This window comes from Megalopta genalis, chromosome 2, assembly GCF_051020955.1.
Source record: "Megalopta genalis isolate 19385.01 chromosome 2, iyMegGena1_principal, whole genome shotgun sequence".
NCBI classification, from domain to species: Eukaryota; Metazoa; Arthropoda; class Insecta; order Hymenoptera; family Halictidae; genus Megalopta; species Megalopta genalis.
In genome coordinates, this window is record NC_135014.1 from 39,826,370 (window position 1) to 39,840,481 (window position 14,112).

The 14,112-nt window shown below is 32.5% G+C and overlaps 2 protein-coding genes and 1 long non-coding RNA gene across 6 annotated transcripts; 1 reads left to right on the top strand and 2 right to left on the bottom strand.

The window, feature by feature from the left end:
• Positions 1 to 1,463: 1,463 nt before the first annotated feature.
• On the bottom strand, positions 1,464 to 3,757 carry LOC117219454 (uncharacterized). Of its 3 annotated transcripts, none has more exons than XM_076519366.1 (3): positions 3,175 to 3,757; positions 2,467 to 2,633; positions 1,464 to 1,793 (listed from the first exon to the last, which is right to left on the bottom strand). In XM_076519366.1, the coding sequence occupies exons 1-3, from the start codon at positions 3,236 to 3,238 to the stop codon at positions 1,524 to 1,526; spliced, it is 501 nt and encodes a 166-aa protein (XP_076375481.1). In that variant the 5' UTR covers positions 3,239 to 3,757; the 3' UTR covers positions 1,464 to 1,523. The 3 variants fall into 3 exon arrangements, with proteins under 3 accessions (XP_076375481.1, XP_076375482.1, XP_076375480.1); XM_076519367.1 differs by having other exon boundaries at positions 3,094 to 3,215; XM_076519365.1 differs by having other exon boundaries at positions 3,069 to 3,178.
• Positions 3,758 to 5,238: 1,481 nt separating this feature from the next.
• On the bottom strand, positions 5,239 to 8,719 carry LOC117219455 (uncharacterized). 2 transcript variants are annotated; one of them, XM_033468626.2, is made up of 3 exons: positions 7,749 to 8,719; positions 7,047 to 7,213; positions 5,239 to 6,373 (listed from the first exon to the last, which is right to left on the bottom strand). In XM_033468626.2, exons 1-3 carry the CDS (start codon positions 7,810 to 7,812, stop codon positions 6,164 to 6,166), a joined length of 441 nt encoding a protein of 146 aa, XP_033324517.1. In that variant the 5' UTR covers positions 7,813 to 8,719; the 3' UTR covers positions 5,239 to 6,163. The 2 variants fall into 2 exon arrangements, with proteins under 2 accessions (XP_033324517.1, XP_076375483.1); XM_076519368.1 differs by having other exon boundaries at positions 7,047 to 7,274; positions 7,749 to 8,703.
• Positions 6,368 to 7,017, top strand: LOC143258890 (uncharacterized). The gene is made up of 2 exons (XR_013032832.1): positions 6,368 to 6,497; positions 6,576 to 7,017. It is a non-coding gene; the product is annotated as an uncharacterized LOC143258890 (long non-coding RNA).
• Positions 8,720 to 14,112: the final 5,393 nt, after the last annotated feature.

Genomic DNA, 14,112 nt, shown 5'->3' on the forward strand with positions numbered 1-14,112 from the left:
TTTGTTTTTGGTATAAAGCAAACCAAATTATCCTGTGGTAATATAAGTATATTAATAAGTATATTAATAAGTTAATATAATACTTTAATTTTTGTTTAATGTTGACGCAAAAAGATCATGTCGCTTCATTCCTGGTAAAACAAATAACGAAGAAGTTTGTATCCATACGAAAAGTTAATTTGTAATTAATCTATTAAAGAAGTCTATAAAAACAATTAATTTGTAAAAATTAAAATTTATAATAATTTAGTTTATGTCGTGCTTAATGAAAATAACATGTAACAAATAAATCTGATGAGAACTAAGTTGAGGCCTTCACTTCCAAGAAAAAGATAAGGTACTGATTTCCAGGAGGATAATCAGAATGCTGGACTTTCAACTGAATGCTCCCATTTAGGTTGTGTAACTATATTAATTGGTCGCAGCTGTAGGTGAACTTACAGCGCAAATGATACAATTACGTGAATTTGTATACTTGATACGAAAACAAAGTATAATAGAATTAGTTCCGACGTCCTCACAGATACGATCCTATTACAAATCATCCTATTTTCCCTATGAATTGCAACACATTTTTATTGGTTGTTTCCAATTAGGAATTAAAAAATCTTTCAAAGAACTAAAATATTCTATATTTTATCTATTTAAACCATTACTTTCAAATAAACTATATTACTTTTATACTTAATAGAAATATATATTAATTTAAAATCTCCAAATAGAAATTAATAAATCATTCCGACAGTTGAAATATTCTACATTCTACTTTTTCAAAGCATTGTTTCTCAACATTTTGTATTGTCTCTATACTTAATTGAAAGATATATTAATTGGAAATCTCCAAATTAATAGACTGCGGATTTTAATGCAAAATAATAACTGTTCGCATTTATCGTACGTTGCTAGAAGTACGTAGACATTAATTTTGTATCTTAACAATTGTAGTGAGTTGAAAATAGTAGGACAATGTTTTCTAATTCTTCAAATGTTTTCACTGCTATGTTTTTGATTTGTTTATTTTTGTCATAAATGCATAAAATCCGCAGTCTAGTAATTAATAAACATTTCAGACAATTAAAATATTTCATATTCTTCTCAACCATTACTTTTAAATAATCTATATTGTTTTTACACTTAGTAGAAAATAACTTTTCAGACAATTAAAATATTCTACAATCAATTCTGCCTTCTCAAAGCATTATTTTTAAATATACAATATTATTTTTATACTTAATTAAATTATACCCTATATTCAAAGATGTTACAATATATTTCTGCATTCTTTTTTATCTAAAATGAGTACAACACATTTATCGTACAATGAAAAAACACATTTATTTCAAGATTTTCACTTTAACTTAAGAAAAAAGTAATTGGCACAATAACACAATACAAGGTCGAGAAACGATTCAGAATGTGAGTTCGTTGAATGCATTGTTTCTCACGGAAAAAAATGTACAAACTGAAATAGTAAACTGGTTTTATTTACAGAGACGTCGCCAGACGTCGTTTTATTTACAATGTCACGACGGATATACAACAATAGTTAAAATAATTTGCAATATAAGAGCTAGAAATAGATCGACTCCTTTCGTTGATAAGCGTTCGGCAGCACCGGTGCCGATGTTGCAGAACGATTGCTCGCAGCAAGCGGTGCAAGCGTACAATTTTGTACGTTCACCAATTACTATGCATCCGGGTTCACATTTGCTTGTACAGTTTCTCTCTGTGGACCACGTTTGTGGGCTTGATGTGGAATTCTCGGTACTAGTCGTGTAAGAAAATCGTTTCACCTGAAAAACACCAACGAATATTAAAATACTCGCAATTACTATAATAAATAAAATAAATAAAAAAATAGAGTAGCTTGCTAATGTACGAAACTGTGTTCATTGTACATGTAAACAACTATATTAAGTGCGTAATATTTTTAACTTTATTTCGATGTTTCAATTAATAACAATATAAGTATTTAGTTCGTTCAATTTTTTCTAGCTGCCTTTTTAGCATTTCGATATTAGATGAAATGAAGAAAAGTCTTTAAAAATATCTGGCGTTACAACAAAGTTTCAACACTTCATTTATCGGAAGCCAATTAAATAGCTTTCCAATGATTAAGCTGCGTGTGATGGTGACTCAATAATTTAGTTTGAAATGTTATTTCCAAGAGAAGTTGTTGCATAATTTAATATAGTAGTTACATTAATCGAAATAACTTATTGTATTACAATATCGTCGTTCTGAATAATATTATAAGTAATTCTCGATTGTTGATCTTCGATTTTATTAAAATTATTAGAAAATTGGTAAAGTATTAAGAATCTAATTGTTTCGTATTTCTCTTCGTGGTATTATTTTAGAAAGGAACAATAATTGTTTAAAGAACAAGATCAGATGTGTATTAAATCTCGCGCTCGTTGCGCGAAATCAACAATTATTCAAATTGCATTCGTCTGTTGCCATTACCATGCAAGTCCTTTTGTCACCAGTGCACTTGTGCTCGAAAGCACTATAATTTCCGGTTAGATTGGAACATCTCTCTCCATCTTCCATTGTGTCACACTGATAACACCATAAATCGTTCACTCGTTCCGAAGCTTGGGGAGTTTTATGTTCCGTGGATAAAAATTGTCCTTATGATCCCATGAAACGAAACGAAAATCGAACGTTTATCATCACGAAATATCTGAAAATCTATCTAAACAAGCGCACAGTTATTACACAAATTCGCTTCGAAAAAGAAAACAGTCATTCCCAAAATTGATTTTTCAAACAGTCTCCGAAACGACAGAACTACGATCAAAATCAAAATCGACGAAGAGGAACATAAACGCACAGATTAAACAAATCCAACGACTGATGAAACATCGTTCGAACGATTTTCAATTTCTAGAGGCAATAATTTACAAACGAAACTCGATGTTTCGGTGGTCGTTCACGATTTTTCTATTTAAACACGTTGCACAGAGAATCAAGAACAAATACAGGAGCAATCGTACTAGAAAGTAAAAGAAAAACGTCAAGCTGATAACGGTGTACAACTGATCATAATTGAAATAAGTAATTACCATTCTCGAAGTACGTTAAACATACCGTTCCCGATTTGAAAGCGACTCCGCGTCTAAATTGTCCCTTCACTATCGAAACGTGTGAGTTTGAAAAACGAAAGCTCACCATTGGCGACTGCGATCGACGCGATCAGAAAACACGTGACAGCGGCACATGTCTCGCCCGCCATGTTGATCGGGACCAGTCCACTAGCTCGAGGAATCGGAGACTACGGTTGGCTCTTTCGAGCTGCGGCCCTATTGTTTCCCGAAAATCCTACACCGGGCCAAACCGAACGGGTTGAAACGCGACGCGGAACGGTTCGCGTCTGATGGACCGCCATGTTGAGGATGGCGTCTGCGCTACAACGTCCGCTGCTCTAGAAACCTCAAAACTCCGGGAAATCAATATCTATGGCAGTCGGAAGGTCCTGTCCCTTAACCGAGACCGTTTGACGTCAAACTTTCTGCGCATCCGCGTCACTTTCAGGAAGCTGAAAGTTCGATGATGATCCCCGTTAAGCTAAATCAGTCTTACAATCAGTCACAGTACCCGTGCCTCTACAATTGCCAGCCTCGAACAATAAATGCATTTCAGCCGAGGCAACGCGTTTTCGTTACGTCGTTTATGGGAATCGAAATGAATCTCATGTTCGCGGCGAAAATTTCGATAAGGGAATGGAAACTGCGAGAAATTTTTAATCGTTCAAAATCAGACCGGGGTAAAGATGTTTCAGTTAAGAAATACAAATATTTGTAAATACTATTTCTCTCAACTGTGTTAGTAATCTATTTCCGTGTTAAATGAAATACTAGTTGAAATATATACTCGATTGATTTCACAAATATATAATAATTATTTAAAATACAAATTTTACAATATATTGAAATAAATATTTTATTTGTTGTGCGCGAAATTAAACACTTGAATATTGTTTTCATGAAATTTCACCGACCAAGCAACTCTGAGTGTGTCTTGACATTCGTATTTGCATTTGAGTGGTGCATTATTTGAGATATGCCCATTGATAAAAGCAAATATATGTTAAATGTTCACATTCATTACTTAAGGGAAATATTAGAAAAAGCTCACCTTTCAAAACAATATGTTTTTGTACCGTTTCTATAGATTAGACACATGAAATGCTTATTAAATATAATAATTATTTCCAGTACATCTTTAGAAAATACTATTTCAATTAATAATTTGCTTTATCACAATAAAAATAACTATTTTCAATATTTTTCCAAATATTTTTACCTAGGGCTGTTTGAAATTAATCAACTGTGTAATTTAAAGCGAAAACGAATTAGAATGAATTCGGAGTTGTTTAAATTTCAGTTGTCAATAAATTTCATTCGTAGACTCTTTTGAATATACTTGTCAGATTTAGTTAAAAAATTTATTTTAAAAACTGCTTAAATGTAATATGGACATCGTTATTTTACAATTGTTGGAATTATTTGTTAACAGTTTTATATTTGTAGAATAAGGTAGATATTGTAACGGTGTAACATAAAGTAATCTCACTTCAAGAATTATTAAGAAACGAATTCAATATTTACAGATTTCTATTAGAAAATTCATGTGTGAAAACATGAATTTATAATAAAATTGTGAATATACGTTGTATATATTTTACAGAAGTATTATACATATTCTACATTTATTAAACATTCGTTTCATATAATAGTAGATCGCATAAAAAATATCGTCGATATCAACATTCACAATATTTAATGTTTTCTAATCATTATAAGTAGGGTGCATTATTTGCAAAATAAAATTTATCTGTACCAATGCATGCCAAGAAACACAAGTATCAATCAATTGTGTTTACTTAATAATTTTAATAAATTGAGAATTATGTTATGATATTCTTAAACTGTTTAATGTACTTACTATTTCGAATTTCACATACTACGTCGTAAATACGTAAAATTTTTACGTTTAAAAATAACATTTACCAAAATTTGCATATATTTATATTCTGCATATCTTCAATATATGCAATGTTTCAGAGAATTGATTTATAATAATGTACAAATGAAAATTTTCATATACACTTGATTAAACAGCGGATTTTTAAGCAAAATAAAAGCTTTGCATGTTTATGGCTAGAAGTAAAAAATGAATGAACATGGATTTAATTTTTTCACAGCTGTAATAAGTCCAAAAAGTGTAACAGTATTCTTTGAATCTTTTAAAGTTTATTTTTAATCTATTTAATTTAAATCTTCACAATTTTGTACTTCATCTATTCATTTTGCTGACAAGTGCATAAAGTCCGCAGTTTAGTTATTACAATGTAAGAACTACGGAAATTTTAAAGTAGTTTAAGTAACAGTATAAAGGGGGTTTCCTTCAATCCGTCTGCTAATAGAAAGTTCAAAGAATTTAATTGTGGAAGTTAATATAAACGAATTATATCGACCTTTGGCCTGCACAAAAATGTAAATCAAGGAAATCGTGAATATTAATGTACTATATACTTGAAAAGCCGAGTTCGCTTGAAATATGTTCAACAAAGACATTATTCATAATTAAACTGCTACCTCTATGCACTTTTCAACAATAATAAGCACTCTGCGGATCTTCAAGCAAACTCTCATTTTGATACACCATTTCACAAAAACTTGAACTGTGACACCAACTTTATTCCGAACTGAAGACAAGTTTCTTTCGTCAATTAAAACATCGCTCGTTGTAAAAATAAAATAAGAATGCCATTAGACCTTGTTGATTAATACTTTCATTTTAAAAATCTGAACACGCTAAAAATGAAAAGAGAATTCATAGTCTCTCTCTCTCTCTAATAATAAGTAAGTAAATTTTCAATTCAAATAGATGCATCGATCATTAATTCTCCACAAAGATCCACAATATAGTTGTAATTAATGTATGTACACTAAACCTCGAGTCCACGAAATTTACAATTATATACAAACGTTATCATTAACATTTCCCCACGGATGCTGTCCTGTAACAAAAGACGGGCGACATTTTGCGCGACGCCTTTCTCATTATTTTAACATTTCACATTAAAACTCTGTGCAACAAATTACGACACAGTGGACTCATGCGCGACATAAAATAAGATGAACGAGAAATAAATTTAGTAATAACTAGACTGCGGATCGGCAGCACCGGTGCCGACGTTGCAGAACGATTGCTCGCAGCAAGCGGTGCAAGTGTACAATTTTGTACGTACACCAATTACTGTGCATCCGGGTTCACATTTGCTTGTACAGTTTCTATCTGTGGACCACGTTAGTGGGCTTGATGTGGAATTCTCGGTACTAAACGTGTAAGATAATCGTTTCACCTGGAAAACACCAACGAATATTAAAATACTCGCAATTACTATAATAAATAAAGTAAATAAAAAAATAGAATTGCTTGCTAATGTACGAGACTGTGCTCATTGTACATGTAAACAACTATATTAAGTGAGTAATATTTTTAACTTTATTTCGATGCTTCAATTAATAACAATATAAGTATTTAGTCCGTTCAATTTTTTCTAGCTGCCTTTTTAGCATTTCGATATTAGATGAAATGAAGAAAAGTCTTTAATTAAATCTGGCGTTACAACAATGTTTTAACACTTCATTTATCGGAAGCCAATTAATTAGCTTTTCAATGACTAAGCTGCGTGTGATGGTAACTCAACAATTTTGTTTGAAATGTTAATTCCAAGAGAAGTTGTTGCATAATTTAATATAGTAGTTACATGAATCGAAATAACTTATTGTATTACAATATCGTCGTTTCGAACAATATTATAAGTAATTCTCGATTGTTGATCTTCGATGTTATTAAAATTATTAGAAAATTGGTAAAGTATTAAGAATCTATTTGTTTCGTATTTCTCTTCGTAGTATTATTTTAGAAAGGAACAATAATTGTTTAAAGAACAAGATCAGATGTGTATTAAATCTCGCGCTCGTTGCGCGAAATCAACAATTATTCAAATTGCATTCGTCTGTTGCCATTACCATGCAAGTCCTTTTGTCACCAGTGCACTTGTGCTCGAAAGCACTATAATTTCCGGTTAGATTGGAACATCTCTCTCCATCTTCCATTGTGTCACACTGATAACACCATAAATCGTTCACTCGTTCCGAAGCTTGGGGAGTTTTATGTTCCGTGGATAAAAATTGTCCTCATGATCCCATGAAACGAAACGAAAATCGAACGTTTATCATCACGAAATATCTGAAAATCTATCTAAACAAGCGTACAGTTATTACACAAATTCGCTTCGAAAAAGAAAACAGTCATTCCCAAAATTGATTTTTCAAACAGTCTCCGAAACGACAGAACTACGATCAAAATCAAAATCGACGAAGAGGAACATAAACGCACAGATTAAACAAATCCAACGACTGATGAAACATCGTTCGAACGATTTTCAATTTCTAGAAGCAATAATTTACAAACGAAACTCGATGTTTCGGCGGTCGTTCGCGATTTTTCTATTTAAACACGTTGCACAGAGAATCAAGAACAAATACAGGAGCAATCGAAAGTAAAAGAAAAACGACAAGCAGGTAACGGTGTACAACTGATTATAATTGAAATAAGTAATTACCATTCTCGAAGTACGTTAAACATACCGTTCCCGATTTGAACGCGACTCCGCGTCTAAATTGTCCCCTCACTATCGAAACGAGTGAGTTTGAAAAACGAAAGCTCACCATTGGCGACTGCGATCGACGCGATCAGAAAGCACGTGACAGCGGCACATGTCTCGCCTGCCATGTTGATCGGGACCAGTTCACTAGCTCGAGGAATCGGAGACTACGGTTGGCTCTTTCGAGCTGCGGCCCTATTGTTTTCCGAAAATCCTACACCGGGCCAAACCGAACGGGTTGAAACGCGACGCGAAACGATTCGCGTCTGATGGACCGCCATGTTGAGGATGGCGTCTGCGCTACAACGTCCGCTGCTCTAGAAACCTCAAAACTCCGGGAAATCAATATCTATGGCAGTCGGAAGGTCCTGTCCCTTAACCGAGACCGTTTGACGTCAAACTTTCTGCGCATCCGCGTCACTTTCAGGAAGCTGAAAGTTCGATGATGATCCCCGTTAAGCTAAATCAGTCTTACAATCAGTCACAGTACCCGTGCCTCTACAATTGCCAGCCTCGAACAATAAATGCATTTCAGCCGAGGCAACGCGTTTTCGTTACGTCGTTTATGGGAATCGAAATGAATCTCATGTTCGCGGCGAAAATTTCAATAAGGGAATGGAAATTGCGAGAAATCTTTAATCGTTCAAAATCAGACCGGGGTAAAGATGTTTCAATTAAGAAATACAAATATTTGTAAATACTATTTCTCTCAACTGTGTTAGTAATCTATTTCCGTGTTAAATGAAATACTAGTTGAAATATATACTCGATTGATTTCACAAATATATAATAATTATTTAAAATACAAATTTTACAATATATTGAAATAAATATTTTATTTGTTGTGCGCGAAATTAAACACTTGAATATTATTTCCATGAAATTTCACCGACCAAGCAACTCTGAGTGTGTCTTGACATTCGTATTTGCATTTGAGTGGTGCATTATTTGAGATATGCCCATTGTTAAATGCAAATATATGTTAAATGTTCACATTCATTACTTAAGGGAAATATTAGAAAAAGCTTACCTTTCAAAACAATATATGTTTGTACCGTTTCTATAGATTAGACACATGAAATACTTATTAAATATAATAATTATTTCCAGTACATCTTTAGAAAATACTATTTCAATTAATAATTTGCTTTATCACAATAAAAATAACTATTTTCAATATTTTTCCAAATATTTTTACCTAGGGCTGTTTGAAATTAATCAACTGTGTAATTTAAAGCGAAAACGAATTAGAATGAATTCGGAGTTGTTTAAATTTCAGTTGTCAATAAATTTCATTCGTAGACTCTTTTGAATATACTTGTCAGATTTAGTTAAAAAATTTATTTTAAAAACTGCTTAAATGTAATATGGACATCATTATTTTACAATTGTTGGAATTATTTGTTGACAGTTTTATATTTGTAGAATAAAGTAGAAATTGTAACGGTGTAACATAAAGTAATCTCACTTCAAGGATTATTAAGAAACGAATTCAATATTTACAGATTTCTATTAGAAAGTTCATATGTGAAGACATGAATTTATAATAAAATTGCGAATATACGTTGTATATATTTTACAGAAGTATTATACATATTCTACGTTTATTAAATATTCGTTTCATATAATAGTAGATCGCATAAAAAATATCTTCGATATCAACATACACAATATTTAATTTTTTCTAATCATTATAAGTAGGGTGCATTATTTGCAAAATAAAATTTATCTGTACCAATACATGCCAAGAAACACAAGTATCAATCAATTGTGTTTACTTAATAATTTTAATAAATTGAGAATTATGTTATGATACTCTTAAACTGTTTAATGTTCTTACTGTTTCGAATTTCACATGCTACGTCGTAAATTCGTAAAATTTTTACGTTTAAAAATAACATTTACCAAAATTTGCATATATTTATATTCTGCATATCTTCAATATATGCAATGTTTCAGAGAATTGATTTATAATAATGTACAAATGAAAATTTTCATATACACTTGATTAAACAGCGGATTTTTAAGCAAAATAAAAGCTTTGCATGTTAATGGCTAGAAGTAAAAAATGAATGAACATGGATTTAATTTTTTCACAGCTGTAATAAGTCCAAAAAGTGTAACAGTATTCTTTGAATCTTTTAAAGTTTATTTTTAATCTATTTAATTTAAATCTTCACAATTTTGTACTTCATCTATTCATTTTGCTGAGAAGTGCATAAAGTCCGCAGTTTAGTTATTACAATGTAAGAACTACGGAAATTTTAAAGTAGTTTAAGTAACAGTATAAAGAGGGTTTCCTTCAATCCGTCTACTAATAGAAAGTTCAAAGAATTTAATTGTGGAAGTTAATGTAAACGAATTATATCGACCTTTGACCTGCACAAAAATGTAAATCAAGGAAATCGTGAATATTAATGTACGATATACTTGAAAAGCCGAGTTCGCTTGAAATATGTTCAAGGAAGACATTATTCATAATTAAACTGCTACCTCTGTGCACTTTTCAACAATAATAAGCACTCTGCGGATCTTCAAGCAAACTCTCATTTTGATACACCATTTCACAAAAACTTGAACTGTGACACCAACTTTATTCCGTATTGAAGAAAAGTTTCTTTCGTGAATTGAAACATCGCTCGTTGTAAAAATAAAATAAAAATGCCATTAGACCTTGTTAATTAATATTTTCATTTTAAAAATCTGAACACGCTAAAAATGAAAAAAGAATTCATAGTCTCTCTCTAATAATAAGTAAGTAAATTTTCATTCAAATAGATGCATCTCTCGAGATCATTAATTCTCCACAAAGATCCACAATATAGTTGTAATTAATGTATGTACACTAAACCTCGAGTCCACGAAATTCACAATAATATACAAACGTTATCATTAACATTTCCCCACGGATGCTTTCCTGTAACAAAAGACGGGCGACATTTTGCGCGACACCTCTCTCATTATTTTGACATTTCACATTAAAACTCTGTGCAACAAATTACGACTCAGTGGACTCATGCGCTACATAAAATAAGATAAACGAGAAATAAATCTAGTAATAACTAGACTGCGGATTTTATGCAGTTACGATAAAAATGAGTGCGTGTGACACGAAACTAAATATGCACCAATAGATTTTAAGATTTCGACCGTACTATTTATAATGTATACACTAGGAATCTTTATGCAAATAAAGATAAAATAAATAAATTATTATATATTATATAATATTATATATTATACAAATAACTAAAAATGTTTCTCATCGAGAAGAAGCTAAATAAATTCTCATAGAAGCTAAATAAAATGTATTTATTCTTCTAGTAATGTTAATACAGTGAAAGTAATGCAACGTCTAACGTCATCAAAATTTAATATTTCACCACAATTCGTTTTTACAATAAATGCTTCTTACGTTCATTGATATTTGTTGTTGCTATTAAGAGAAAAACTAAATGCTTCTTGTGCTTGCTATTGCTTAATATAGTTACTAAGAGAGAGAGAGAGAGAGAGAGAGAGAGAGAGAGAGAGAGAGAGAGAGAGAATAATAATTGTCTGCGCAGTTCCTGTTTCGTGGAACGGTTGTGCAGCATTATTATTTCCCAGAATGATCCGTAGTCTAGTAATCATATTTACACCGACGTCGACTTCAATCGAAACTCAGTGAACTGAAATTACGAGGATCATAATAATCGAGGAGCACGTTAGCCTGCTGGCTAAGAAAGGACCAACAAGTTTAAAAGATCCGAAACGACAATGGATTAAAAAGTCAAAGAAGAAGCGGGGTAGTGGCTCCGTCGGACGAGCGTTCCACGAAGACTCCTCAGAGTTCGAGCCATTACGTTCTTGTAAAAGGCAGAGCTGGGAAGAAAGTTCAGAAGGCCTTCGCTTTGATTATTGGTACGCGCCACTGTTAATAGCAGCACTCAGAATGAAAGGAACTAGTCGGAAAAGTACTATTGAACCACTTTTACACCTCTGATGGTAGTATTAATTAAGCGTGCCTTACTTCGTCCGCGAGTAGAGAGAAAGAGAATAGACTCGGGCCCATTTCAATTCTAACACAAAGACTCAAACGAGACCTTAACCGTGGAAGCCTTGAGTGTAACCTACACTTATGGAACTAAAGCACACGCTAACTCGGACCAAATTGAATTCTAGACCAAGCTTGACCGAAACATAACTTCGCTTAATCTGCGACTCGCGCAACTTATTCCGAAGATAGTCTGCGCTATAGATAACTAGAAGCTATCATAAAACGCTTACAAGGGGAGATCACGCGTATGGAAATTGCTTTTAGGATAAGACTGGGTATAATTTGACTATGATAAGACTGATATAATTATTATTACACGTAATAAAAGCCTCATGCCACCCCAGTATAAAAGAATAATACGAACAAGCAAGACTTACAGTTCGATTTATGGTGTGCTTAGAAAAAGAATGGTTACATGAAAAGTGACTGTTTAGACAAAAATTCAGCGATCATCAAAGATGATGTTCCGAGAATTTATGATTCCATATGTACCATCCCATTGGTTGTATCGAATTATGTATAATATGTGCTCCGAAATGTAAACATCGTCAAAAGTGTAGATATAAACGACTAACAAATTCTCTACGTTCAACATTGCCTAATAAATGATAATATGTATAATAATAATATAATTTTATAATAAAACTTTATGGTGAAATATTTCAAGAACGGAAGCTCATTTTTGACGAACGGTATGAGGCTTTTATTACACTATACTAAGGACGTTGGATTCATATGAAAAAGAATATCTCGGAAACTACGAAAGATAGTGAAGACATGTTTTAACAAAAGTTGTTTGGTGTGTAGTGGATTATAACGTGACATGAACAGTTTTTTCATCGGATATAATAATTGGAATACTGTATGCACAGTTTAATATAAATCCAATGAATTGTAATCGGTCATTTCTTTCAACAAAGACATTGAAAATCGTCGTTTAATGGAGCCATCACGTGCCTCCCAGCACTGGCCAGTTACATTTTGCGTGATTAGTGATTGTGCCTGCATGTTTACAAACGCTTGGGGATACCTTTCGATAATGGGATAAATAATTTACATCCGTTCACACTTATCTGCGTGTGGGCTTTGAAATTAATCATTGATTCCTTTTACGTATTCCTTCAATGTGTCCTCCGTCGTCATAAATATAAGTTTGCAGTCACACTCACTAATCAGGCAGAGTGTAACTGACCAAACGTGGGCGGCATTTGATGATTTGATTAAACGACGATTCTCCACGTTTCTATTGACAGAAGTTACTTCGATTGCACATCATTGGATTCGCACTAAATTGCACAATAACACGGTGTATACAAAAATACAATATTCTATTTAAAAACACCAATGAGACCTTGAAATTTCCGCCATTTTTTCGCCAACATGTAAACTGTCTATATCATTTGATATCAAACAACTTTTGTTAAACATTCTTTCATCATCTTTCGTAGTTTGTACTACAAATTATAGCCAGTTTGACCAGCCTTGTTAGACCATGTATGTCTACAGATACGGCTTCAGATAATTCCCCTGAAGCAAAGAAGGACATGACGTCAGATGAATAAGATGTAGAAGCTATGCTAGTATGATATATCTGTAATTTCGAAAGGGTGAAACGTCGATGTTCGAAATGTGTTGAACTGTTTTAACATTCGACATTAATGAATATGCGAAAATATTTAATTTTCAGAAAGCAAATTCAGTTGTTTAAGTACGAAATATGCATATTTTGATCATTCCAATTTCGCAGAATGTATTTAAAGCTTAATTGAGATATGGATAATGTTCTATCTGTTATTATCTTTTTCTATTTATTCTAGTTTAAAGGAGTGGTAAGAACAATACATAAATATCTGGAGAGAAACTATTTATTTATAATTACTGATTACCAAATAAAATAGTTTACGTCAATTTACTTCTTATATTATCGTCATCTTTCTGTAAATCCTCTGGTATATAACATAATCGGATGTTGCAATAATGGATACTTATTATATTAATTAGTTACGTAACTAATATGCTCAACATGACCATTAAACATCGAGGGATATATATTATTTAACATCGACAGCATCTAAGGTTTAAACTTGAAATCTGATGTCACGACGGTCATTGTTAATGATCTAATGTAATCTTTTCTAAATGTGACGTCAGAATGCACAGTTATCGTCGCTTTACTGGGCTCTCAGATTTTCTATGCACGCACTATACACATGCCGTGTCTAATAGTACTATGCATGGTCTAAGATAAAACGTGTTTCGAACAATTTCGAACTGCACAGAACTTGATCAACGCCCGATCCACAACTACGCAAGCTTCCATCGGTTGCGGCAGATAATGATCGCCGCATTATTATCTTATCGATAACAACGTCTTATCGATCGGCCCGAAGGC

Bases quoted from the DNA above. Each gene is read 5' to 3' on its own strand.
- LOC117219454 (XM_076519365.1), bottom strand. From the start codon at position 3,177: ATGGTGAGCTTTCGTTTTTCAAACTCACACGTTTCGATAGTGAAGGGA. The intron at 2,634-3,068 runs GTAATTACTTAT...TGGGATCATAAG, and splicing joins TTTAACGTACTTCGAGAATG to GACAATTTTTATCCACGGAA. The intron at 1,794-2,466 runs GTAATGGCAACA...GGTGTTTTTCAG, and splicing joins GTGACAAAAGGACTTGCATG to GTGAAACGATTTTCTTACAC.
- LOC117219455 (XM_033468626.2), bottom strand. From the start codon at position 7,812: ATGGCAGGCGAGACATGTGCCGCTGTCACGTGCTTTCTGATCGCGTCG. The intron at 7,214-7,748 runs GTGAGCTTTCGT...TGGGATCATGAG, and splicing joins GTCGATCGCAGTCGCCAATG to GACAATTTTTATCCACGGAA. The intron at 6,374-7,046 runs GTAATGGCAACA...GGTGTTTTCCAG, and splicing joins GTGACAAAAGGACTTGCATG to GTGAAACGATTATCTTACAC.